We start from the raw sequence: 27448 nt of genomic DNA, 5'->3' as shown, positions 1-27448 counted from the left end.
TGTTGGCTTGTGCCTACACCGCCAGAAACTGAATACCAGATCGGGCAAAAAAAAAAAAAAAAAAAAATTCCAGGCCAACCTGTGCACGTTGTGTCTGATCCCGGCTGACGCCATTAAATGTAATTATGAGCCGGAGCCCTATTTAGACTCGACTATTTTTAATACGTGGGCCGTTATAATATGGTGGCACCAAATAATTTTTTAACCCAGGTGCTGAGGGGGTGGTAGTAGGGCTGGGTAAAAAATATCGATTTCTCGATTTTAATCGATTCTCATTTTTACGAACCGATATCGATTCTTAAATCCCAAGAATCGATTAGTCATCCTGTTTTCAGTTGATGAATGAATGGAACATTGTAGCGCGCATCCCATCCAATAAACGCAATAATCTTTGTGCTTTGTTACTATTGATATGAAACAAAGTCTCAGATTTCAAATTACGTCCATTTTCTTACGAAATTCAAAAACATAAATACCGTTTTGGCGCTGTGGCGTAAGATCACTCTGGCGCAGCTCAAGAGAAGCAGCAGCGCAGAGCGCACATGATCTTCTCTTCCGCCTTAATAATACCAGTTACAGCGCAAAATAAACATGAATGAGCATCTAAAAGTGTGTTAAAAGATAGAGTATAACTTATCGAAATCCTTGTTGTCACATGGAATGGCTCAATCAGTGTTTCAACCGAGGAAAGACGTCAGTGAAACAGCTTGTAAACAATGTCATGTAACGTCACATTTACCTCAGAAAAACCATATCCAGTGACCATGAACTCGTTAGTCAGCTAGAAAAATTAACTCTAGAGAGGAGCATTTTGCTAAATATATGCACCATATTACATATGCATTTTATGTTATTTTATAATTATTTTATGTTTTTCAATATTTAATGCATGTTTGAATAAATCTGGCAAGTTTTTATGACAGCCACCATTTAAATATTTATATTTCATATAACTTTATTATTAGAAAAATAAATAAAAGTGAAATTGTTTGTATACAAATCAGTAAATCTTTACCTTTAATATTAGGCTATAGTAGGCTAATGAAACAATTTTAATGATACAACTGACTCCCATAGTTTACAGCATTAGTTAAGAGATTTGTTTTGCTTGAGAAAATTTGCCATGTATTGTACCTGATATCCAAAATAATCAATATTGAATCGAATCAATATTGAATCGAATCGTAATCGAAATCGAATGGAATTGCAAACTTGTGAATCGAAATCGAATCGAATTGTGAAATTTGTGTCAATACCCAGCCCTAGGTGGTAGATATAAATACTATTTATAAATGAGCAAAAATGGGACATTTAATAATATTTAATTATTTTAATTATGACAATTAAAGTATTCATTTTATTAATTAATTTAAATTAACAAGCAAGAAGTGCATTTGTAAATCCGGTGACACGCGTCCATTGATTTTTATTAATACAACTTTTCTGTCAGTGTCTGCTGCAACGATCGCTATCTCCTAGTGAACGCGCATATATATAGAGAAATGCAAATCATGGATTACATAATCAGAAGGCATAGGCTAGCCTTTTTCTTTTCGTTTTGAATTGTTTCGTTTAAAGAAATTGACTATTGATATCTCCGTAGTGAACGCGCCTATAGAGAGAAATGCACATCATGGATTAATCAGAGAGTATGCTGCCTATATTTCTTTTCCTTTTGAATTGTTTCGTTTAAAGAAATTGACGAATCGCCATCTCCATAGTGAACGATAGAGAGAAATGCATTTCCGTATGAACGCGCATAGAGAGAAATGCACATCATGGATTAAATAATCAGCAAGTGGCCTATTTCTTTTCGTTTTGAATTGTTTCGTTTAATGAAATTTCAAGCTCTATTTAGATACAGGCCTATCTGTCATGTCTGTGAGGCATACACTGAGTTTCGGTTAATTTATGATGAGATTTCAATGCAAGTGACCGCGGCGCGCCAGCGCACGATCATGTCATGATTATGTTGTCTGCTTTATTTGATTCTTATTTATTAAATCCAGGCAATTGGTTGATAAAAAAAATATTAAAATTAAGATACAATTTATACAAAACGAAATTCACTTTAAAGAAAGGCCTTTTACAAAATGAAACTTAATTAAGTGGTCAATGTCTGACTCCCGATGCATCCCATCTTACTCGTGTTGTACAGTTTTCATTATCAATGTAAAAAAAAAAAAAACATTAGAATATTTTAACAAATATAAACTAATGCGCTTATTTAATGAACTCGGGGCAAAATGCAAAATTATATTTATATATTATATATAAGTGCCGGTAATGACGGTATTGAAACTGATATCGTTGCTATTTTAAGATCCCGCGGTATACGATATTACCGTAATACCGCCCAACCCTATTCTAAACGGTTTTATTAAGTTGAAATAGTTGCCGAATTCCCCTTTAAGTGAACTATACCTCTAAGGAAGGTCCACTTGCAATGCACAGCTACAAGTGGCTTATTGGTTTATTAACTTTCAGTTTTTGCATTCGATTCTATCACTCTCTAAATGTCTCTCTCAGTACCTTTAGTTTGTGGATATTGCTCTCCATGTCTCTGATGGTGATTTTTGGCTCTAGAGTTTGAAGTTCCTGTAGCTCAGGCATCACAGCGTTCAGCCATGCCATGACATCGCTGAGATCAGAGTTCAGTCTGTGCCACTGCTGAAGATCCTGTGGCACGCTGCACGACTGCACCTGCAGGAGCTCCCATCGCTCGATCACACCTGAAGCCACAGATCAGAGGGCAAAGGTCAAATATATTTGAATGAACATGCCTGTAAAAGTGTGTGTACATAATACAAACAGCATTACCTGTCTTATCTGTTGCAGAGAGGACAGTCAGTCCCTGATCCTCAGGTTGTTCTTCCTCGTTCAGAATCAGTTTCACTCGCTTTATACTGTCTATACTACCAGCACACTCAGACATGAGTTTATCCTGGAGAGAGTGAGGAAATACATTTATTTTTTATGTATTTATGTGCAAGCCAATCTTAATGTGCTTGTAGCCCAATTGGATAAGTATGTGTGGGTCCTCACATAGGCCTGTGGGTGGTACTGTGTGCTGGTGATCTCTCTGTTCACTTGTGTCCTGCCTGGTGCATCAGGAGAGTGCCACGTCTCCACCACTGATCTTCCCCCTGAGCGAGAGGCAGAGACAGATATTTGAACTCCTAAGATCACTTGTAACAAGCATGGAGGAAGTCAACACTCAGAGCATGCTGTAAAAGTAAATTTAAAAAAGATGCAATGGACCCTTTTCACAGACTGTGATTATGAGGTTCCCAAGTTATTAAGATTGTAAATTGAGCTAATGTTTTCAGATTTTCATTAAAAAAAAAATCTAAAGTACATTTACAACACTTTACTTCGTTTTTTTCTTAACTTGGTATTCAATTACAGAAAACTGGTTAATGGTTAACCGGTTAATTGATGGCAAATTTGACATCTTTCTCTCTTCTGACCAACATAATCTCTTAATATTTTTTTTCTTCCTCTTTTGGAAAGTCATTGAAACACTATTGTGGATTGGAGCAAATGAAAACAAAAATATATGTTGTAGTTTCCGCTCACTACTATAGAAGTTTACCCAGCTATAACAATCTTTCCATCCACATTTTCTAATTTAACTTATGCACGAAATTGGGATATTGCATAAAACATTTGCGAATAAAGCAGTTTCCATCCCAACTTTTCAAGAGAACAAAATCATCACTTTCTGGGAAATTGTCACAAAATATCTGTAATAAAAATGGAAGTTGCTACAATGAGGGAAGCCACTGAGGATCTTTTTTCGTACATCATAAATTACTTGAGAGCATGCAGACGAAACGCAATAAATGCTAGTTATCCTGTGTTTGGAGGTGGATGCCTGGTGTTTAGGATCGCAATCGTGTGAGGCAGTTCTGGGAGGTAATTATACCCAGCCATTTTGATGACAGACTATAGGAGCGTTCGACTTGTAGCGGCGCTGCGCAGACCGATCAGTGTATGACATCAAATTACCGCGAGAGTGAATCGAAAGCATAATGGGGCCTCTGCTCTCGCGGTACTTTGATGTCACACACCGATCAGTCTGCGCACCGCCGCTTCAAGTCGAACACACTTTTTGGCTCAGGCATTTCAGCAATTCACATGAGTTTTTGTTACGCATCAAGGGATTTATTGAAAGGCTGCTTAGTGCAGAGCCAATGGGTGGAGCTTGATGTCCAGCTCCCCGTCTCAGGATATAATTGTGGAGCTTGAAGGTTCAGCCACTCCCTAACCCCTAAAACTAAATTAGTTTAAGCTCCGCCCATTAAGTCAACAGAATTGGAACTATGTCGAGCTTCACCCATGAAATCTATAGAGGAGGAGCTGGATGTCATTTAGCTCTGCAGTGAACACACCACTTGTGATTTATTTGGTTAAATGGGTTTCCATCGTAGTTCATACGCATCGTAGTTTTCTTATCTGGGGGGATCCGCCTCAATATGTTTTTTTATGCACCTTTTTAGAATTTATGTGCATCTTGGCATTTCCATACAGCATTTTTTTCTATGCAATATCTCAAAATTTGCATAGGCATATAGGTGCATAAAATTTGCAAAGGTGGATAATGACAACTTCGGCTTCTGAGAACCCTGGAAATGTGAAAAGGGTTCCTTGGTAGCAAAATTGATGTGCATTATGGAAAAACATCTGTGAAAATTACTGCAACCCATGCAGTTGAAGGTTCTTGTCAAACATTAAAACATACATCAGTGGACTTTAAGAGCATGACATGGGAAGCTGCTTGAGTGAGAAAGCAGTGAGCACAAAACATAATGTCTATCATATTTACTAAAGACAAATGAAGGAAGTATGTAGGATGCAGTTATTGTTATGTACGCTAAAACACATATGTACTATGCAGCGAGAGTGCTGACAGCATGCAGCAGGCTGATGCCTACCGGACGCAGCTTTCAGAGCTTTAGATGTAGCTTTAACAAATGACTGAGAGCTCTCAGTGACCTCTACATCTGCAACAGAAGAGTGGCAGACAGACAGATCTAGAGACACTGTAACAGACTGAATTATCTGAGTCTAATAGAGCAGATTACAGACTTGAGATCTAGATACACTAAAAGAGTTTCATATAAAAGACAGCAGGATATAGATATAACAGAGCGGCAGACAACTGATGGGAAGGATGTACAGTAGATACATGCAGGTATCTATGTGTTATTCTCAGCACAGTCACATTAACAATTTTAAGAGATGTTATGTAAATCTGTGTGGATAGAAAATAAAACCTAGGATATGATAAGCAGTGTTCTAGTTATTCAAATAGTAAAAAAAAAGTTCACAAGTGACCCATTGTTAAATGTAACGTCATGCACGTTCTCGTCTACTTGGGCTTACATCCGTACGGCAGCCATTAGTAAGCAGCGGCAATCGCTAGCAGTAACGTAAGTGTTTAAAAATGGACTCTGCGGATGGAAAGAAGCGACCAGCCTCCAGCACAATCCAGACACCCACGGAAACTCCTCGTAAGTAAATTTTTTTAAAAAAAAGCCTTATCTAGTGCGGCCAAAATAGAGAGTGACCGGCGTCGGGCAAAGACAAGAGTCAACATCGGAGCGGCATTTGATTCTTGGAGGGAGCACCGGTCAGCGCTGGGTATAAAAACAGACGCCGAGCTGGCTTTCTTTTTACTGCAAAGGTAAGACATATTTACAACTCTCTGGTTGCTGTGGTCGTGCTCATACGAGCATTCGCACCGAGAACGAGCATGAGACTGGCTACTGGTGTCAGTAACGGTTAGAAATTGCAGAACTTACGCAATGCTCCTTTAAGGAAATAAATATTTTCTTAATTTAATTATCCACAAAATATTTGTTTGAAATTATAATATGCTTTATTGTAATTGATTGAATATTGATTAAATATTGATTAATTGATTAAAAATTGTAGAATGACTCGTATGATAGATATAGAGATCTAGATACTATAACAAAGCGGGAGCAAACAGACAGGAAGATCTTTATACAATAATAAAGCATTGGATAGTAGAAACAAGCTGCAAAAAAGAGAAGGTGAGATCTACATTAACCTACCATTGCAACAGATAGCGAGATCTATATATACATTAATACAGCGGCAGATTACAGATAGTGATCTAGATATACTCTAACAGAGAGGTACATAACAGAGAGAGATATAGACACACTAAAAAAAAGATCTATGCACTCTAACAGTGTCATGTAAGAGACAAAGAAATCTAGATATTCTCTAATTGTACAGCAGATAATAAACTGAGATATAGAAACACTAACAGAGCAGCATATAACAGCTCTAGATATGCTTAGTTTAACAGTCAGTAAAGAGTTACCTGATAGGGCACTGTAGTATGTCAACTCCTCATCATCCTCTGGAGATGAAGATCCTCCCACATCAACGGTGTGGTCCCACTCCAGCGGAATAGAATCCACACTGACGGGCGTCTCACGTCCTGAGCGCTCCAGAGCAGGTGGTAACAGGTGGGACACGGCTTGACGTACCGTCAGTGAAACATCGGATTCCACAGCAGCCTCCTCTTCCTCCCTTTCCCTCTCCCACACCCCACTGAAATCAGTCGAGTCCTCCGGATCTGTGTCTCTGTCTGAGAACTCCTGGTCCTCCTCAATCACCTATGAAAGGAAAGGGATGGAAGGGTTCATGTCAGTACTCAATCTTAAAGAATATTTGTTAAGTGTTTCTGAGATGAGTCTTTTCAAACTGACCGGGCGTCTGCTGATAAGACGATAGTGGAATCGGGCGACCCTGCCAAATACTTCCTGGCAGTAGGAGTGCAGTTCCTCTAGTTCATCTTCAATGAGTACAGCGTCCAGCGGAGCGCTCTTCTGGATCAGGTTCTCTCCAAACACAATCAACGCATCAATCTTGTTTGTGTTTAGAGTGATCTCCTGCTGAAAAGCCTGCAGGAAGTCAAAGCACAAAATATTCTGCATTTTGACTGCAGTCCAGGCTCATTTAACATGTTTAAACATTGTAAATTACATTCAAAATGTTCTAGATAAGACTGGATAGTACATACGTTTAGTTGACGCATCTTTTCATGGATATCACTCTCCGAAAAATGCTCCACATTAGTGAGCTGAAGGTCCATCTCAGTCAGCCAGACCAGAATCCCCTCCCTCGTTCCTTCAAAGTCTTCCCGCTGAGATGTGAAGTGCTGCACAGAGGAGGAGCGTTTAGAGTTTACTAATATTTTCTTTTAGTACATGATACTTTGTTAGCATGGAAATGACAAGTGGAGCACATTTCTGCCAGGACAGGTGAGTGACAAAAATCTGAAAGTCAGAGATGCAGTTAATTTTATTTTATGCAGGTTTTTTGGTGTCATTGCCAAACCACTCTGTATTTGATAATTTAATATACAGTACTATTCAAAACTTGGGGGTCTGTCAGATTTTTATAAATTGTTTTATAACTGTCTGTTCTGCTCACCAAGGCTGAATTTATTCATTCAAAAATACAGTAATATAGTGAAATATTATTACAATTTAAAATAATTGTTCCCTAAAAAGTGGAACGTTAACACGGAATCTGGAGTTGAACGCTATGGGAAACACCCTTAGCGTAAGCGGTGTCTAAAACCCTTGTACCCAAACCCACCAATCTATTGGCCGATGGCAGTCCATGATGTCACAAACCTGAGTGCCTGCAAAATATTCCATCAGCTTTATCAGGCCGACCTGCACAAGGACTTGAATCAAGAGGAAGGGTTATCTCCTGAGGCGGTGGCGGAACTGTACCGGACCACAGACCTGGCTCTCCCACCCACCAAACAGCCTGCCGGGGCCATGTTGGTTACGGACAGGCACCTGTGGTTAAACCTCTCGGAAATCAATGAGAAAGATAATTGTTTCCTCCTTGACGCCCCAATCTAGCTTTTGGGTTTCTTTGGCACCTCTGTTGAGACGGTGGTTGAGAGATTCAAGGAGCTGAGGGTGCAGTCCACTGCCTTCAGAAGATTTTTCCCCTGTAAGGCCGAGTCCGGACCCTCTGCCTCTAAGCGATCTCATGTTAATTCATTCTCCATCAGGTACTGGAAGTATGGCGAGTGGTCAGCACCATAACCCATTTGTTAACCCTTACAAACACTCACTTTCTAATTGGGTGATTACTGCTTGAAGCAGTTTAATCTCCTGCCAGAGCGTGGAGCCTGTCGCTATTTGAAGATTGAGGAGTGAAGCTAAGGCATTGTTGCATCAATCCTACCAGCTACTGGTATTGGTTGATGTAAATTATCTGTCGACAAACTGATGACGTCTTAAATTCAGACTCATTTGTGCTTGCTAATAAAATGGGTAACAGTGACGATGTACATCATCTTGGTGTCACTGAGACCAGCCATTGTGCTCAGTCCACTGAAGCATTTCTTGGGTTGAGTACGCCTCCTATGAGGAAGCTCCCCTCTTTTTTGTAACATGTGGCTACTGTAATGCCCTCAATTGGACAAAGTGTTCCTGCAGTCTAGGGTTGATGGAGGGTGCCTTATTTTGTTCTCTTCATGATGTCAGTTGGGTTAGCTCCCCTTAGCAAGGATGTACAGGTCTGGCTCCATTTCCACCCAATTTAATGGGTGAAGGTTTGGGGCTTCCCAGGAAGGGAAGAAGGTTATACAGGGTTCCCACTCTTTTCTTGAAATGATTTTCCAGGACTTTTCCAGGACATTTTCAAGACTTTTTCAGCTGCTACAGTGCGAATAAAGTTATCACAACTAAGGCTGGGCGATATACCGATATTATCATATCGAGATATATTTTGAAACAAATGTGATATTGTACCTATACCGTTATTTCTGTATTATAGTTGTGCAAAGATTGTTGTCTTTCACAATGCCACCTGCTTTCCTCTACTTGCAATGCCACACTACTAAAACAGAAGTTATTCTCTACTTTAGTTCATACACTGCTATTTTACTTGCTGATATCAGTTTAAAAGTCCAAACTCTCACAGTCAAGCTGTATTCGCAATCAGTCACTAACGTTAGAAAATATTAACTATTATCGGAATTCTAAATTAATTGCATCTGCCCGCACCAAGGCACATTACGCATCTGGTATACATAATGGCATAAACTGATGAGTTATGTGTTTTTGACTCTAAATTATTTTGATTTATCAAATCTTTGTAACCGTTTTTGTCAATTATATTGCTGAAATGGATAGACCTTTTGTAAAGCTAAATGTGTTTAAATGCAAAATCCATTTAGCCTACTGGTGTATGAAATGGATCTGAAGTAAAATATTCTGACAAACTAGGGTAAAATACCGGTATATATCATATATCCCAAGCTTTGGAGAATTGCTATTTTCTACAATTGTACCTTATATTTTGTACATTTAACCAGATATTGCTTAAATGGTTATTCATCTCAATCTTTCTCTATTGTACTTTCTCCGAGTTTCTTACGAGTTTCCGTAAACTTTAATTTAATGATGTAAATAGACTTCTGTCCCTCACATTAAGCTATGGAATGGCTTCAGATGACTTTGTGAAATTATAATAAGACCCTCTCAGTCTCAGACCCAAGTCACCCAAACTGAAGTGAAAAAAGCGTGAGGCGCCGAAAAGCGCGCTGTTTGCATCCCTGCGTTTTATTCTCCCGCAATCCGCACACACAGAGTGAGTGCATTACCGGCCGCGCCCGCACTCGGCCATCAAATCTAGTGCCGCGCCGCACTCTATTGCGTTGGGAGTGCGTACGTCTCTAGATCAGCCTTTCCCAAACTTTTTTCAGTCAGGGCACCTTTCAAAAGTGCATAAAATCTCAAGGCACCCCAGTGTAAAATATAATTTAAAAACACTGCATAACCCAAATGTAAATGTAAATGCAAATGTCCTGTTTATTTAGACAGAACAGTAATGAACAGAGCATAATACGAACTGTAAATAACAATAACAATAATAATAACAACTTTATAGCACCTTTAAAAACCCAGGTTTGCAAAGTAATTCACAAAATAATTAATCAGAGACACAAGTGCCATAAAACCGTAAGAGGTGGACCGCCCAATACAAGAACCCAACAACAAATCCAGACCAGGAGAACTAAAATGAAGTGCAGGATGCAGTTAAAATAAAATAAAAAGGGGCAGACATGAAAAAAAAATACAATACGATAAGAAAAAGATGCATGTTAAAAAATGCACCAGAGATAAGCAGGAATGTTTTTCCATACAGTGCTTGTTTTCATCCGTGCCATGCGCATGCACACACACCCACATACACATACACCCACAAACACAAACAATAATCCACAACGAGAGAGGGAGAAAGGTCACACGCGCTCACACAAGCCGGGGGTGGGGGTGACCACAATCAATGAGAGACGTGAGCCTGGTGAGACGCACACAGCCGTCCTATCCTGGCCGGGATGGATGAGAGGCAGACACGAAGCTCCTGGTCCACAGTCCTCAGTCGCTCCCTGTACTTGTTCTTGATGTACGTCAGGCTTGAAAAGCTCAGTTCGCACAGATAAGTTGTGGAGAAGGGTAGCAAAATAGCAACAGCGCTACTTGAAGCCACTGGATACTCTTTTTTCACTGAAATCCAAAACCTGTCCAATTCCATGTCACCAAACCTCATTTTCAATGTGCGGTCTTCCCTGATCTCCATCAGTTGCTCCTGTGTTGGCAGTGGCCAGTCCTTTGCGCTCTCCAGCGCGCTTGAACTCCAAGGATCACGGACCCAGTCAAACTGTGCAAAAGACTCCGATGGAAAATAATGATTAAATCGCTCATCGAGAGATTTCAGATGCTGGGTTATGAGATCAGAAAGTGTACTGCTGTTTACATGCACATTGCACAGGGGAAACATATCCAGCCTGCCCTGTCCCACAAAGGAACGCCAGAGTGTGAGCTTAGATCTGAAGCCACGCAGTTTGTCAGACGAGGAGAGGAGGTTTTCTTCTTTGCCTTGCATTTTAATGTTCAGCTCATTGAGGTGCTTAAAGATGTCAGCCAAATACGCGAGTTTTAGGCACCACTGCTCATCTGCGAGCAGCTCTGCATATGCAGATTTTTCTTCTGTCAAGAAGACTCTGAGTTCTTCTCTTAACTCGCACAATCGGCCCAAAACCTTCCCCCGTGACAGCCAGCGGACTGCCGTGTGTAGCAACAAGCTCTGATGCTCTGCCCCCATTTCCTCGCACAGAATCGAAAACAGACGGCTCTTTAACGGGCGCGCCTTTATGAAATTAACAATGTCCACTGCTCTGTCAAGCACGTCCGAAAGTTCTTTTGGGAGCGTCTTTGCAGCAAGTGCCTCTCTGTGAAGGAAGCAGTGGGTTGTTCGGATGTTAGGGTTTTGCTGCTTTGCCCTGCTAATGAAACCTTTGGCACAGCCTGTCATTGCAGCTGCACCATCAGTACAGATACTAATACAGTTCTTCCAACTCAATCCTCCCTTTTCAAGATACTCAGTTGTCACACGATAAATTTCTTCTCCTGATGTTTTGTTTGGCAGCGGTTTGCAAAATAAAAAATTCTCTCTAATACGGTCCCCATCCACAAACCGAACATTTGCCAAGAGCTGAGCGTGCCCACTCACGTCCGTTGACTCATCAAGTTGTAAAGAAAAATGTCCACTTGTCTTGATTTTCCCCAAAACGATATCTTCAATGTCCACAGACATGTCATTGATTCGCCTCCCTATTGTACAATCCGACAGCGGGACATTTGAAATTTCTTTTGCAGCTTGAGGCCCTAGCATTTTGTTCACTATTGCTGTACATTCTGGCATAATTACAGTTTCTGCAATAGTGTGAGGCGTCTTTGTTTTAGCTACTATTTCAGCTACAAGGTAGCTAGCTTCCAGTGCCCTCTCCGAGACTTTAGCGGATTTAATCATCATTTGTTCTTGACGGCTTTGTTGACTTTTCATTCTAACAAAATATTCAGGATCCTTGTCAGCAAGTGATGGATGATTGGTGGTCAGGTGTCTTTTAAGTTTGCTCGGAACCATCCCTTGGTTTGACAGTTTCATCCCACATATTAGACACAAAGGGAGAGGGCATGTTGCATCCCCAGTACTGATGAAGCCAAATTTTAGGTAACTGTCGTTGTATGTTCTCTTTTTAGCCTTGTCTAACGTTACCTTTGCGACCTTTGGTGCCGACTCAGAGCTGGTGGAGGAAGTAGTAGGCTGAGGCTCCATTTCACAGTAAAAACTGTCCGGTTCCTGTGGTGCTTTTCTTTTTAAAAAACGATCCATGATGCTGTTGCTTGTTTCTTGCTCTTTGTGAAATCAAATGTATTTTCGCGGTTAAATGGTAAAACAATGTAGCCAAGGCACGTGCAGTTGGGGGGGGGGGGCTTTGGGTGTGAATCAAAAGTGCCCTTCTCAAACATATATCAATGATAATATTGTGGTCAATAAAAAAAAAAATTGCTTATAATTAACATGACAATGTGTACAAAACTAAAGTGGCCTAAATTCACGTTTATTTTTACGTTTCTGTCAGTCTGAGGTGTTGTTGCTCTAACGCGTTGCTATGGGTTGCATCACTTGCATCAAGTTGTGTGTGTGTCTTGCTTCGTTCTTGTGAGACGGATTTTTATGGTTAATTTTATATATATTTATCTAAAATGAATTTACAATTCTATTGATACGTTCATATGTTTAAAAAGAAGAAGAATGTATTTATGTAAATTCAAATATATTTATATATGAAATGTCTGGGGTTTAAAAAAAAAAAATTTAGCCTACGTAATTTTTTGGCGGCACCCCTGACACAGTCAGGGGGCACCCCAGTGTGCCGCGGCACCCACTTTGAGAAAGGCTGCTCTAGATCAAGGGCCCGGCCCGAGGATAGTGTCGGGAAATATCGGCCCGCGGGTCGGGTCAAGTTCGGGCTCGGGCAGAGAATCTAAGCTCTAGTTCACGCTAAGAAACCGAGAGTTGTCATCCAGTCTCTTTGGTAGAGAGAGACGAGGAAAACACACAAGCATGCAAATGGAAATTATTGCGACCGGAAAGATTATCGAGCTCATTTTTTTATCGTGCGATTAATTGATTTTATTGACTATCGCGACAGGCCTACACACACACACAGTTTACCTTTTTAAGCCCAACTGCAGCGAATGGGGAACATTCAGGCAGAGGGCAGGAGGAGAGGGACGGGAATGTTACGTTGTAGGTTCGGTAGACTCGTTATTCTCCGCTTTTCTACAATGATTAGCTGAAAGTGCTTCACCACGCTGCTGCATCGTGTTGTCACATGTCCGTAGTTTACAGGGGCAAGTCCTACATACTGAGATGTCAAATTGCGTACTTGCTACGCAAAATGCGTACATATTGGCAGGTTTGTGTCACGTGGGGCGCTGTGCTGGCTACATGCAGAAATGAAAGCAGACAAGCGCTTCAGCCCAATATTACCCTTTGAAGGCAGCTGAAAACAGACATTCATGCGTAAAATGTTTAACCCATTTGCGTTCATCCACAAGGAGGGAAAATTATTTTCCAGGACAACACAAAAGTTTCCAGGACATTTTACTTTTTTTCCCATTTTCCATGTGTTTTCCAGGACTGGAAAATTGGTCTTTCATTTTCCAGGTTTTCCAGGTTTTCCAGGACGCGTGGGAACCCTGTTATAGCCTGTAATGCTGAAAGCTAGCATTTTGCACGCTCCCTTTTCGTCTTCAGAGGCTTAGCTGATGTTAGCTTGGATACACTTGAACACGCCCTGCTTTAATTTTTTTCTACTGTCAATGGAGCATATGGGCCTCCCTTATGGGCCTCCCTTAGAGGAAGAGAAAGATGCGTGGGCAACTAATACCGAGTCTCATTTAATTAACAGCAGTGAGTCATTTTCACTGTTACCCTTGTTCTTTGATTAATATTAATGACAGACAGCATTAGTGGCTGCTGTCACTTTAATACCTGCCGCAGCTGCACATGATGCGGATCTGAACATACATCCTTTTTTTCACAACTCTTTACATTCATTTAAGACTTTATTTAACTCTTTTAAGACTGTTCTTATGAGGATACTAGACAAAACAGACAGTTTGGCATAATTGTGTGTGTTATTGTTCGTTCAACTCGATTCCTTCCATTCGATTCGCGCTTGAATGGTTTAAAAGCATTTGCGTGATTAAGAGCGTGATCATAATGTAACGCTAGCCAAAGAATGACAGAAAAAATGGATGCTGCGTTAAATAATATATATATATATATATGATAAAAAAAATCTGGATTCTGATTTGACAAATAGAATGTTCAAAAGAACAGCATTTATTTAAAATAGAAACCTTTACCTGTAACATTATAAATGTTTTTACTGTCACTTTTGATCAATGTGTTCATGCTGAATAAAATAATAAATTTCTTTAAAAAACTACATATTACTGAATTTTGAACGGTAGTGTATGACCCAAATCTGACCTTTAACCTGCGGAGCACAGCAGCAACCCTCTTCTGTAGCATATCCCAGCGCTGGTTTCCCTCATGTACCATCAACTTCAGCTTACTGGCACCGTCTGTCCGGTTCTCTCGTGCCAGACGTCGGTATTGTTTATTCACCAGCTCCAGCTGTGTCAGGCGCTCATGGACCTGACGCTGGAACGCCTTCATGTGAGCATGTTTTAAAAAAAGGGTTAAATGTCCAATAAATCTAATGAGAATTGCAAAAGCCACTACTTAAGTATCCATTTTAATTTGTATAACAGAACTGATGCTATTTCTCTTATGATCAGGCTACTACTACAGTTAGTGAAAAAAAAAAAAAATCAATAAACAGAACTAAACAGAATCCGACCTCAAACTTTTTGAGTTCCTCTTTAGCACAGGTGTAGAGTACATCTTTAGTGGCGGGGTTGGCCACTGTGCGTTCTGCGGTGTTCAGCCACTCTTCAAAGTGTGCATAGTCGTCCAGGAACTTGCACCACAGACGCCATGTCTCCTCAATCCTGCAGGGGGCATTGTAAAGTCAAGGGCCCGAAAAAACAAACAAAAACAAATTAAACTTTCTAAAGAGTGACATTGATGGGGTCAAACAAGCAGATTTGGGTGTTTGTATTGACCTCATCCTCCTTTCCATGGACATGGCACATATGTTCCTCCAGCGGCGGTCCAGGCTGAGTGTGGTCTGCTGAATAGAGTCGTTCTCTCCATCGCTGCCACAAGCATCCGCATCATGCAGCAAAACATCACACAGGGTCAGAACAGACGTCACACCCTCTGTGTGCTGTTCAATGTCTCTCTGCAAGTCCTAGTGATGGAAATCAAATCTAAGACTGACATAAAGCAAAAAACTACCAGTCATCTAAGAAAGATGGCATTGTCAGCCAATACATTAAAATGATGCAAAGGCATCCCGTATTAGGAGAAAGCTCATCTTGATTGTAAATAATAAAGGAATATAAACTTAATGAGATAGATGGTGCTCAGATAAATCTGTCCCATAACACAGTGTAATTTTTGAAGACAAAATATGTACTTAAACAAAAAAAGTTAGGATTAGATATTCATACATATTAGCTACATATTGTGGTTTTGTTAATGGATGCGCTGATTACCTGATGCTCTGTTAGTTTACGCTGGATCTCATCATTGTGGCAGATGGTGTAGATGATAGGTTTAGCCAGCTCACCCTCAACACGGGAAAGCCAGGTACGGAGATTACTCATGTTCTTATCCAGCTGTTGCACTGTCACCAATGTCTCCTTTAGTTTCCTCACCCTGAAACACAATTGTTCAGTCTGTCATTTGCATGAAATTTTAGCCGGTATTTAAAAGAACAGTGTAAGAGGAGACAGGAAGCAATAGTAGGAGAGAGAGAACAGAATATGGGAAGGAGTCGAACTCAGGTTTGCTCAAACATCAATCAATCTTTTACTCAAGTCAGTCAATACTGTATGTCAATCATTCAGTGAAGCTAGTGCCTCATTTTTACCCAGATTTTATACCCAGAAAATAAACTGAAATTCTTTAAAACAGAATGATATCTTGTTATAAATTTTGTCTCCAGACCCAGACTTTCAATCCATCATAAAAATATGAATTATTACAGTACATGAATTACAAACTATACTATTCTAAACAAAGAGTGAAATAAACACTATTCTAACAACATATGCATCCCTAAGGAAATCTTCTCAGGTGTTAAGAGTCCTGTTTGGTTGTACATTTGCCTTCCTATAAAACAGTAGCCAATCACAGTCCTCATTTCTTCCATAGAGCAGAACAGTGCCCGCCCACTTTTGCAGTGCCCTTGGTTCCAGAATTATTTCTCCCATTCATTTTTTCCATAGGGATTTTAAAGTCTTTACTAAAGCGATTTAAGCCATGAATCAAATCAACCACCTACGAGGTGAATCACAGTATTACAAAATTTGATTTGAGGCAAAACAGTAATTTATTTTTAAAATTGGACAAAAAGACAAAAGGTACAAGTGTGTATGTTTACTGTGCATGGCTTCAATGAGTAATGGCTTAAATGAGTGATTTGACAATAAAAATTTTTTTAAAAAAAGATGATGAAATGATGTACACTAATGGCTTCAAAAGCATGTGATATTGTTTAACAACCTCGTCAGTCTCTCTTTAAAGGCTTATAGGTTATCAAGTTTTGTTCTGTGGTGCTTGAGTAACAGTTCACATAAAAAGTAAACATTCCCTGACCTAATGTCATTCCTAGACATCTAGCCTATCAGCTGAGTTTCACAAAGAAACAACACAGGAAACAAGGCGTTTTGCTCAGTCTGAGTGTGCGGTGACCCATGTCATGTCCATCTGTCGCACTCGATTCAAACCACCCCAGAACACTCAGTGTTAAGACTACTCTAAAAGTGACGTCATGTGACCAATAGGATGGGGACATTCCTCCACAGTCACGTGACCATTCCAATGGAGGTCCGACCAAAACAAACCGGAGTGCTGATGTGGAAGAAGTGACATCACACAATAACTCAACTGCACCTGACAGCGCTGCATTGGAGTGTTTGCTCTTTTCAGAAGGTGTTTTCTTACGGTCACATACATAAGCGCTATTCACATTATCACAAAGTCATGGGGAAATTATTAGATGCATGCAGTCACTGAAAATATTTGTTGTAAAAAGGTAGACTGAAATAAGCTTGGATGAGGAAATGAGACAAGATGTCATCTGTAGCACATGAATATAAACATGAAAGCCTTACATTTTTAAATGATATAAAATAATACAAATTGCATTATAACAATGCATTATTAGTATTGCTTGATTTTATGCATAATGCATGATTTCTAAATGCATGCTCTTCACGCAGTGCATATCTGTTTGCACCACGCACCATCAGCACATCAGTAGCGTGCACGTCCTCCCTAGAAACAAGTGTTTCCCCATGCAAAGCAGATTATGATGATCAGTCTTGCACTCAGGCTAGTACTGCGCACACACACTGACAAAAGCACTACCCATCCCCCTCTCATACACATATGAAAGCATGCTTATAAGACCCGTCCGTGTGTGTGCAATTAGAAAACACTTACTCACAAACCGGTGAGGCTCCATGGCTCTCTCGTGTTAGCGTTAGCATGTCTGTCTGAATGGCAGTGGCTGATCTCACACACACTCTTCTCACAGACCGTGTGCTGCTGTGTACATTACTCACCCAGCCCTGCCCCTCTCTCATATCCCCCCTTCTCACTGAATGGCCAACAGATATGTCAGTTACAGTGGGGATACTGAGGATGCTCAATGTCCACATCAATTTCTTCAATTGAAACTACTAAAATCTATAAAGTCTGATCAAAATCAACAACTATTGATCAACAACTATTGATCAACAACTACAATTATTAAAGTAGAATTAAAGCCAGTTTGTGGTAGTTTAGCTTGGTAAATGTTATATAAAAATAACAAACCAAGTCACATTTGTTTCCAAGCAAAAGCTCATTTTACCAAAAGTAAAATGTGGAATAAATAATTATGTGACACTCAAGACAAGCAGTATTTAGACAATTTTTGGTTGTATAAATGAACCAACTGTCGGCCGACCGACAAGTGAATGTACTCATGGACACACACACACATACACTGATTATGTTTTCTATAATTCTATAATTTCTAACCTGAACAGATTATTAATCCCAGAAGAACACTGCGCTGTTTCTCTAAGCAACAGGTGGGAGAACTTCACGAATGATCAGAAGCAAATGCAACTGTGTATTATTTGTTATATAACCTAAAACACCACATCTTGACCTTTAACCCACACGCACACACACACACACACACACACACACACACACACACACACACACACACACACACACACACACACACACACACACACACACACACACACACACACACACACACACACACAGAACACTAGCTAAAAAACACACAAAAAACACTCAGAGCACCTTAGCAACTGCATAGCAACACAAAAGGTGTGTCCCAATTTGCGTACGTATGCACTATTTTATGCCATTTTGTTGTATAAAAAAAGTAGTGGAAAGTGGAAAGAGTTTAAATAAGTCAGTTTATGCACTCAAGTGTCAAATCTTTCCTTACGTATCAGAAGGAGAGAGGTTGTCAGAATCTGATACTAGATAACAAAATAACCGTATAAAATTCACACACTAGGCAAAAGATTACATAGTATAAGTGTAGTGTACAGTATATAGAACATCATTTGGGACACTTCTCGCATCTTTGTTGCAAGTTTTGAACAGGCATTTTTTTTTTTTAAAGTAAAATGGTTAACATTATTATTTGCAGTAATTGTTCAAACTTTAAAGCAGTTCAGCCAAATGAGTTGATAAATCTGGGCCACAGTGAACTACGTTGGTGGGCCTCACACAGAGCTGCTTTCAGTCTTTAGAAGAGGGCGATGCACGGGTGTTGGGAAGATTCAGAGCACGCTTCAAACCACTGAAGGATTTAATTCTACCGTCCCACTTCATGCTTAATCAGTATTTGATATCCATTCAGAATGATAGTCATGGTGGATAAAGCTTATGTTAAAATGTGGACTCTTCTTTGTGAAGAGACACATAACCACACACACACACACACACACACACACACACACACACACACACACACACACACACACACACACACACACACACACACACACACACACACACACACACACAATGCTGTCACACACACTAAAATAACCTTTAGACAAGTTTGCTGCCTTAGCAACAGTTACAGCTCAGGTGTCTGAACTTTTGAGTGGAAACTGGAAAACAAATGTCCTCATCCAAGCGCTTTGGTCAGCATCTATCAAAGCAGTATAATAGGTCCTTAAAACAGTGAGTAGAGAGTATTAATGAACTTTCCAGAGTGGGATTCTTCAAGATCATTTATGTGTGTGTTCAGCAGGGGTGTTTTCAACATAACATCTAAGTTGGCCCTTTGTCCAACAATAGTGAGCCGAGTTTTGCAAGACACCAAGAGTTCAATAATATAATGGCTCCCATCACTCAGCAAATAAGCAGAAGAGCAGAAGGACAGAGCTTTGATGCTGATTGGCTGAGAGACACAATAAGTGGAGACAGAAGACTTATGGGAGGGTGAGTGGACACAAAGGCCCGTGCTAGCAGACGGCAGCTGCCCCGTGTGCAGATGCTGTGAGGGTGAACTCTGCTGTGATTTTAGGTGACAAAAGAGTCGGACACGTCTGTGTCAACTTCTGTAATCCTGCTTAGAGACTCGTCTCAATCGCACACTCCTATTTGCACGTTGTGTGAGTGACACAAAATCATACACTGCTGTTTAAAAGTTTGGGTCTCTTAAAAAAAAAAGTATCTTATGCTCACCAAGGCTGCATTTATATGTTCAAAAACACAGTAAAAACAGAACTATTGTGAAATATTATTAAGATTTAAAATAATGTTTTTCTATTCTAATTTATTTTAAAATGTAATCTATTCCCGTGATGAAAAAGCTGAACTTTCAGCATCATTACTCCAGTCTTTAGCGTCACATGATCCTTCAGAAATTATTCTAATATTCTGATTTAGTGCTCAAGGAGTATTATCAATTTTGTAAATAGTGGTGCTGTTTAATATTTTTGTGGAAATCGTGATACTTTTTCAGGATACTTTATGAATAGAAAGAAAAGCATTTTTCTGAAATCGAAAACATTTGTAACATCAATGTCACATTTGATCAAGTTAATGCATCCTTGCTGAATAAAAATATTAATTTCTTCTTCAAAAAAAAAAAAGAGGAGTAAATACTACAAATGGTAGTATATTAACATGTCTCCTATGATGGTCTAAATACAAATTTAAAAATAATTCCTGAAATCACTCAATAGTCACAATGAAAACAGAGCCACCAGCTGAGACAGGCCCAGCGCGCTGGAGTCACGCCTGTGAACTTTGACCTCAGACACAGAGGAAACAAATGACTTCAACGGAATTATCAATACACATTCAGCCTGTCACTAAAACACTCTGTATTTACACAGTGAATTTAAAGGAATAATTCCCTAAAATATATAAATGGACAGTCATTAGGACAAAATAAATCCTGACAGGGTTAACTTATAATATCCTGATAATGACTAGCTGACCGCATGCGTTTCGTTTGACTTGTGTTAATGGAGTTCAATGGTTGATGGGAAGGAATATTGACAGGCGTAAAGCTGCAGCTCAAAGACAGCCGACAGACAGGCTGGTCTCGTGCCTGGTTACCTACTGATCCACAAAGCTACTTTTAGTGTCTACATGCACCTGCAAAGCCAGTTTTAGCTCTAAAACCTTGACATTAGTGGCACAGAGCCAGAGCTAACATTCAAATCGCTTCTCGACGCTCAGGAATCTGCTCAGCTTGGAACTATGATATACCTGTCTGAAGCAAGTTATAATTTGTCTGCCCGCCTGTTTGAAAAGCAGAGAAAAACGCAATAATGACGCTGGTTTTTGAGAGGCAGCTACCTGCAGTTTTAATCACTGTCATGATTTTTGCTCGACTGCTCATGTGAAGATCTACATGGGAATGTATCTGTTGTTACAAGGCAAGAGGGAGCTGCATTTAAAGGGTTCAACAGGTAACAAACTCCTTTCCCTATTAACCTCCTCCTTCCTCTCTTAAGAGGCTAAGCAACACAACTACATTAAGTGACATTCCACCAGGTGATCTGCTTACTTAGGTAAGCACAATGTAAGTACACGTAAGTGCACAAAGTAAAATAAAGTGCAACCAACATTATACATTTCACTATAAAGTACCTTTTGTGCAATAGAAAGGTTCCATGGATGTTCTTCCTGTCAATAAAGAATCTTTATTTTTAAGAGTTTACTATATACTCCTTTGGTGGCTAATGAGTGATTTGTGCACCATAACTATTCATTTTTAAATGCATTTTAAATGTTTTTTATTGAAAATGTTTTTCACATTGCATGTTATTGGTTCCAAAAAAAAAAGTTTTCTGACATTTTAGCAGAGAGCTCTCTTCATTATTTTTTTCATTTCTGCAACTTTAAAATACAGCTGAAGCCTTATTACAGAAAGTACCGAGTACTATAAGTTAACTATATGGGTTAAGGTTAGGTTTAGGAGTAGGTTCAGGGTTAGAACCCAGTTATTACCCAGTTATTGTAAATACTATAATAAGTAGATGGTCTGTACATGGGGAAGAGGCCTGTAAAATAAAGTGCTACCAAAATGTTCTTTAAAATAATGGTTCTTTTAAGAAATGACAGTTCACTGAAAGGTCCTGTGGGGAACCAAAAGTGTGTATTCTATGGCATTGCCTTAATTAAGATTGTAGCTGAAAGGCAGATATGGTCTAATCTAAACCTCTGTAAATAATATGGAACATGATATATACGTCAGTCTGCTGTATGTTGCCTACAATTGAACTTAAACACATATAGATGCGTTGAATGCACTTTAAGATGATACCAGAGATCTGAAAAAATGCAAAAAGGAAAGGCAGACTTGGAGACAAGTAGTCAACAAGCTGGCCATCAATGTGACATGAAGCTACAGCCACCATCTGTCTAATCAAAGAACTGTCAATCAAACGGAGTGCGGGATAAAACAGCCCCCTCCATACACCCGAGCCTGATCCCGCCTATCTGGACTAACGCCACACACACGTTCACTGTGCTGATGTTTACGCTTCATGTCTGTTAAATAAAGTGTGACTGAAATTAATCGAATCAATGTCAGATTAATGTTCACATTCGTCTCTGTGTTGTCTCGGATATTTCTTCGAAAGTTCAATACAAGCAGTTCAGATCACATGACCCAAACCTAATATTCCAGCAATGTTACTGATGTTTGACCATTCTATGGTCACATTCTAGCCTTTGATTTAGTGTATTTAACCATGACCATGCTCAGGGGTTACTCTAAGGTCTCACCTGGCCTCGATGTGATCAAACAGATGCTGCCAGCGGTCGTTGATGTCCTTGATCTTGTCATTTATTTCGGTCTCTTTGGTTTTGTTGCTAGCAGTGATGAGTTGTTCTCCCAGCTGTTTCAGATGTGTCTTATTCTCACTGAAGAGGTTGATCTCCTCCATGCAGTCCTGTAGAGTGAGTATTTGTGTGAAAGGGGGTGAGGAATGAGCTTATTTACTGCCATACTCTGGTTTGCTTGCTTACATTAGACTAAATAGGGAAGGAAGCAATCAAATGAAGGCAAATAAATGTGGAATGTCTGCTCTTCTATTTAGGTTTAGCAAAATACAGTGTAATGCTAGAGCAGAGTACAGTGTATCTGAGGCAGTTTGGGATGGGTGATGGAAGACTTTTGTCTCACCTTCTTGAGTTTCTCCACCATCTCCTCGATGCTGAGCTCGGCGCTGTGCGCCACCTTGTTTTCCATCTGTGTCAGCCATTCACACAGCTCCCGATTCTTCTCATTGAAAATGATCCAGGCATTCAGCCGGTCAGCAATCTCTTGCTTACGCAGAGACACCTGCAGAGAGAGATAGAGAGAGAGAGAGAGAATTGAGATTGTTTAAATGTCCCATTTTGTACACCTTTCTGGAGTTTTATTTTAGGTGTTGATGTCCTTGAGAATATATATTTGCAGTATAAGTACCAAAAACCATCTGAATAAATTTTTACAGCTCCTTTCTCAGGAGCTCTGCTAAGAACAGGTCGATTTTGGCCCGTCTAATTAATATTCATTAGCCTCTCTTCTGATTGGCCAGTTGCTTTCTAAGTGACGCACAGCCTGGGCCAACCTCAGGTAACTAGGATCATGTTTTCTGTAGCCTGCTGTGGCTCGGTGATGTCCACAAGTAAGGTAAATAAAACACCTGTAATGATGGACATTGCTGAGGGAAATGTTATCCGGCCTGTTAGAGCTGACCTCAGACCCCGAATCGTTGACAGCAGGAGACGAACAACCACCTTCTCAACCGCGGATGTTTCAGAATGATAGGCTAATTAATGTTTTTTGTTTGTTTTTTACTTTCTGCGTTATTCTAAGAGTATTATAATTACCATTACATCAATACTGCATGCAGATTTAACGTTAAAGGGTTAGTTCACCCAAAAATGAAAATTAAGTCATTAATGACTCACCCCCATGCTGTACCAACCCCGTAAGACCTTCGTTCATCTTCGGAACACAAATGAAGATATTTTTGATTAAATCTGAGAGGTGGATCACTGCTACATAGGCTGCCAGAGGGAATGAAACTTGACGGCCCAGAAAGTCATTAAAGAACATGTTTAAATATTCCATGTGCCTACAGTGGCTCAACTATAAGTTTATCAAGCGACGAGAATACTATTTTCCCGGAAAAAAAAACATAATAACGACTTTATTCGACTATTCCTTTTCTTCCTTGTGGGCCTGAGACGAGAGTTGAAGAGATTTCCACGACGCATGCGCGAGAACTGAGAAGAGAACGTTCTTCTTCTAATACTTCTTGTTCAGTTCTCGCGCATGCGTCGTGGAAATCTCTTGAACTCTCGTCTCAGGCCCACAAGGAATGAAAAGGAATAGTCGAATAAAGTCGTTATTATGTTTTTTTTTTCGGGAAAAAAGTAGTCTCGTCGCTTAATAAACGTATAGTTGAGCCACTGTAGGCACATGGAATATTTAAACATGTTCTTTAATGACTTTCTGGGCCGTCAAGTTTCATTCCCTCTGGCAGCCTATGTAGCAGTGATCCACCTCTCAGATTTAATCAAAAATATCTTCATTTGTGTTCCGAAGATGAACGAAGGTCTTACGGGGTTGGTACAGCATGGGGGTGAGTAATTAATGACTTAATTTTTATTTTTGGGTGAACTAACCCTTTAACGCTAATTTAAACTGTCTGTAATCAAACTCAGACTTTTGAAATAACGTTACCCATGCAAGTAATTTACACTAAACGTTAGTTTCTGTTCGCAAAACAAAAGACAGAGACAGAATGAACTCAATCTCACCATCTTTAACTCAATAAAAACAACAGACACCAACAGGGCCGGTGTCTGTAATATTCTATCAAAGCTTGTGGCAACCATAGACTGTAGAAAACAACTCGTTAGCATCAATTTGTATCTGTTTACAAACTATAATTTCAGATTAATCTGGCTCCATAATGTAAGATAAAATGTGTTAGAAGTTTATTAACGGGTTGTGAATTTGAGGTCGGACCCAACAATGTAGGGACTAGGGTTGCCACCTTTGTCTGATAAAAAACCGGGACATATCTATGACCCGCACACACAGTCGCTCGGTCGATATTTGCTTAAGTCAGGGGTAGGCAAGTTCGGTCCTAGAGAGCCACTGTCCTGCAGAATTTAGTTCCAACCCTAATCAAACACACCTGAACAAGCTAATCAATGTCTTCAGGATTACAAAGGCTATAGGCAGCAGGTGAGTTTTTTCTCAGTGTTGGAGCCAAACTCTGCAGGACACCGGCTCTCTAGGACCAAACACGCCTACCCCTGGCTTTAGTCATGTAGAGTTGCTCGGTCGACTGGGGGGGTGCTAACATGCGCTTCATGAGGCACACACACACGCAAGGTCTCGCGATCTCTATCTCTCTGCAGTGCGCGCTGTTTGAACATACATATTCATCGTAGCCTTTCGAAAACCGGGACATATTCACATAGCCTTTCGAAAACCGGGACATTCAGTGTCCCGGGAGAGTGTATAAATTGCCCGGGGCAGGTTGTTAAAAAGAACAACAATCCCGGAAAAACCTGGACGGGTGGCAAAACTAGCAGGGACTGCAGCATCTCTGAGGAGCAGCTTCTTTGAAAAACATAGATTGACGAAGCAGTCACTTGTGAAATGTGCAGAACAGACGGTTAAGGTCAAATTAAATTGCTAAATTTCAGAATAAATAAACATTAGCTACTGGTCTTTTATTAATGTTGTTGCCTATACAAAGATGTAGTTTCCTGACATCCATCGACTGAAAAGCGTTTTCTCGACATGTGTCCGAGTTGTTGTTGCTCAGTAATGATGTTGTCTGGGGTTGGGCAAAAGGAAGGCGGACGGTGGGCAGTGCTCGAGGTGGAGACTGAAGGCGGTGACTGAGTAGTTCTGACATCACATTTTTACGGAAGTCACAACGGCTCGTGAAAAGGCACAGCTACTTTATGCAGGCTGTGTGCATTTGTCTGTGGATTGACTGTTTTGAAACTTATATGGTAGCTATATAGCCCCTAGACCTCTGTTATCATAAAAAAAACCCCCAAAAAAACAGGAAATACAATATGGGACCTTTTAAAAACAGCCGATGATCAGTGGTGATTATATCCTGTCAATCAAAAGAGTCCGGTAAAACATGACCGACTGCAACTCACACTGTGTGTGAAGAAAATCTCTCTTGTTGAGTTAGTTAAAGGTTTGTATCAGTGATTTCAGGCCCAAAAATAAATGTCTAATCTTTCCTAATGATCCGCTAGCTGCCCGCCCCATAAGCATGCCGTCCAAAAACCGCGTCTCTGTAGGCAGCCTAGGCTCTGAAATCTGCACACAAAAACAAATGGGTACAACCACCACTCAAAACCAAAATAAAGTGTTCCAACCAATCACTGACAGGGGCGGGTGTTGTGAGGTTTTGCGCTCGTGCACGGCTGGACGCGAAATCGGAGCCCTGTCAGTGATTGGTTGGAACACTGTTTATTTTGGTTTTGAGTGGTGGTTGTACCCATTTGTTTTTGTGTGCAGAGTTCAGAGCCTAGGCTGCCTACAGAGACGCGGTTTTTGGACGGCATGCTTATGGGGCGGGCAGCTAGCGGAACGTTAGGAAAGATTAGACATTTATTTTTGGGCCAGAAATCATTGATACAACCTTTAGGGCAAGTTAATGTGACAAGAACCCAAATGTTATTTTTCCCGGGAAACTCCCGTAATTTGCATGGCCCAAACGCCTTTATGAATAATCGGACCAATATGTTTGTCTAATGTTGACCAGTTGCCAGATTGTATTAAATGCATTATATTCACACAATCCACAGACCATTTAAAATTTCAACCCGTTTGTCACGTCAATCTGGCAACCTATAACCCAGTTGCGCAGTCGCGGAAAGTTTAACCCGAAAGCGAGCCGATAGACATGATGGCAGTTGACGTTTTGGGCAATGTTGCTTGGGAACACTTTACCATTGAGATTGAGCAACATAATTTCTATCCCTTATTACAAGGTATTATGTCCCAAACTGGACATTTGACCTCATCACATGCTTACTAGCATCTATTTACAAGTAAATATATAAAGAAATATTAATAAATTAAGTTATGTTTTCATTTATGGGTATTGCAATGTAAATAATACACTTAACAGCATGAGCCTAAACAACCACGCACCCCAGGTCAAATATTTTACAACAAAATGAAAATAAAAAATTAAAAACTAATATTTAGTAAATAATATTTATAATAATTTATAAAAATTAACTTTTTTTACCACAATTAAGAATACACACAATTCTCAGCACTGTAATGCAATTCTAAAAAAAATTATGAAAAATATTTAAACGGTAGAATACTTTGTTTTAAGTATTGTTGTACTGCTTTTTATACTGATAAAAAAACAAACATGGTATTATAGGTGTCTTTATTGTTATACAGAAAAACTATAACAGTAATCTCAGTAATGAGAAAAAAAAATAAACAACCCTCAAAATAAAAACATGTTGAGAGTGTATTTCTAGGAAAAATTATCATGAAAATTATGTGAATTCAAATTTTATTTATTTTTTTATTGCAAAATCTAATTTATTTTTGATTTTTGGACCAAATGAGATCTAAACATGTTTTCTGAGAGACACCCTATAAATAAATAAATACATTTATTTATTAGTTCTAGAAGAAATTAGTTCTTTTTTCTTTTCATTTAATTCATTAATTAATTTAACTTTAAAGTAAGTGATCTAAAAATATAGGGTACTGTATGTTTACAGGTACATATTAATAAATTATAGACTACGTTTCATTTAAAACACACATTAATGTGGAAAATAAAAACATGAACACTCTAAGTTTACAGGGAAGCAG

General features: G+C 39.7%; 1 protein-coding gene across 19 annotated transcripts in view; it reads right to left on the bottom strand.

Annotated features, from left to right (window-relative positions):
• syne2b (spectrin repeat containing, nuclear envelope 2b) overlaps positions 1-27448 on the bottom strand; it is a 121633-nt gene that overhangs the window by 5321 nt on the left and 88864 nt on the right. For 18 of the 19 annotated variants that reach the window (XM_077236444.1, XM_077236454.1, XM_077236448.1 and 15 more), the window contains 13 exons: positions 22754-22912; positions 22354-22520; positions 15555-15717; positions 15060-15247; positions 14795-14945; positions 14422-14604; positions 7064-7201; positions 6750-6944; positions 6359-6656; positions 4938-5006; positions 3046-3146; positions 2821-2944; positions 2533-2732 (listed from right to left, as the gene is read on the bottom strand). In XM_077236444.1, the coding sequence (XP_077092559.1) occupies positions 2533-2732; positions 2821-2944; positions 3046-3146; positions 4938-5006; positions 6359-6656; positions 6750-6944; positions 7064-7201; positions 14422-14604; positions 14795-14945; positions 15060-15247; positions 15555-15717; positions 22354-22520; positions 22754-22912 (2136 nt within the window). The remainder of the gene's footprint in view (positions 1-2532; positions 2733-2820; positions 2945-3045; positions 3147-4937; positions 5007-6358; positions 6657-6749; positions 6945-7063; positions 7202-14421; positions 14605-14794; positions 14946-15059; positions 15248-15554; positions 15718-22353; positions 22521-22753; positions 22913-27448) is intronic. The other variant, XM_077236449.1, reaches the window with a different exon arrangement.

Source organism: Siphateles boraxobius, unplaced genomic scaffold, assembly GCF_051911475.1.
Source record: "Siphateles boraxobius isolate OS27281-9 unplaced genomic scaffold, OSU_SipBor_1 20, whole genome shotgun sequence".
Lineage (NCBI taxonomy): Eukaryota > Metazoa > Chordata > Actinopteri > Cypriniformes > Leuciscidae > Siphateles > Siphateles boraxobius.
The sequence above is the reverse complement of the archived record's forward strand: the minus strand, read 5'-3'. Positions and strand labels throughout refer to the sequence as shown.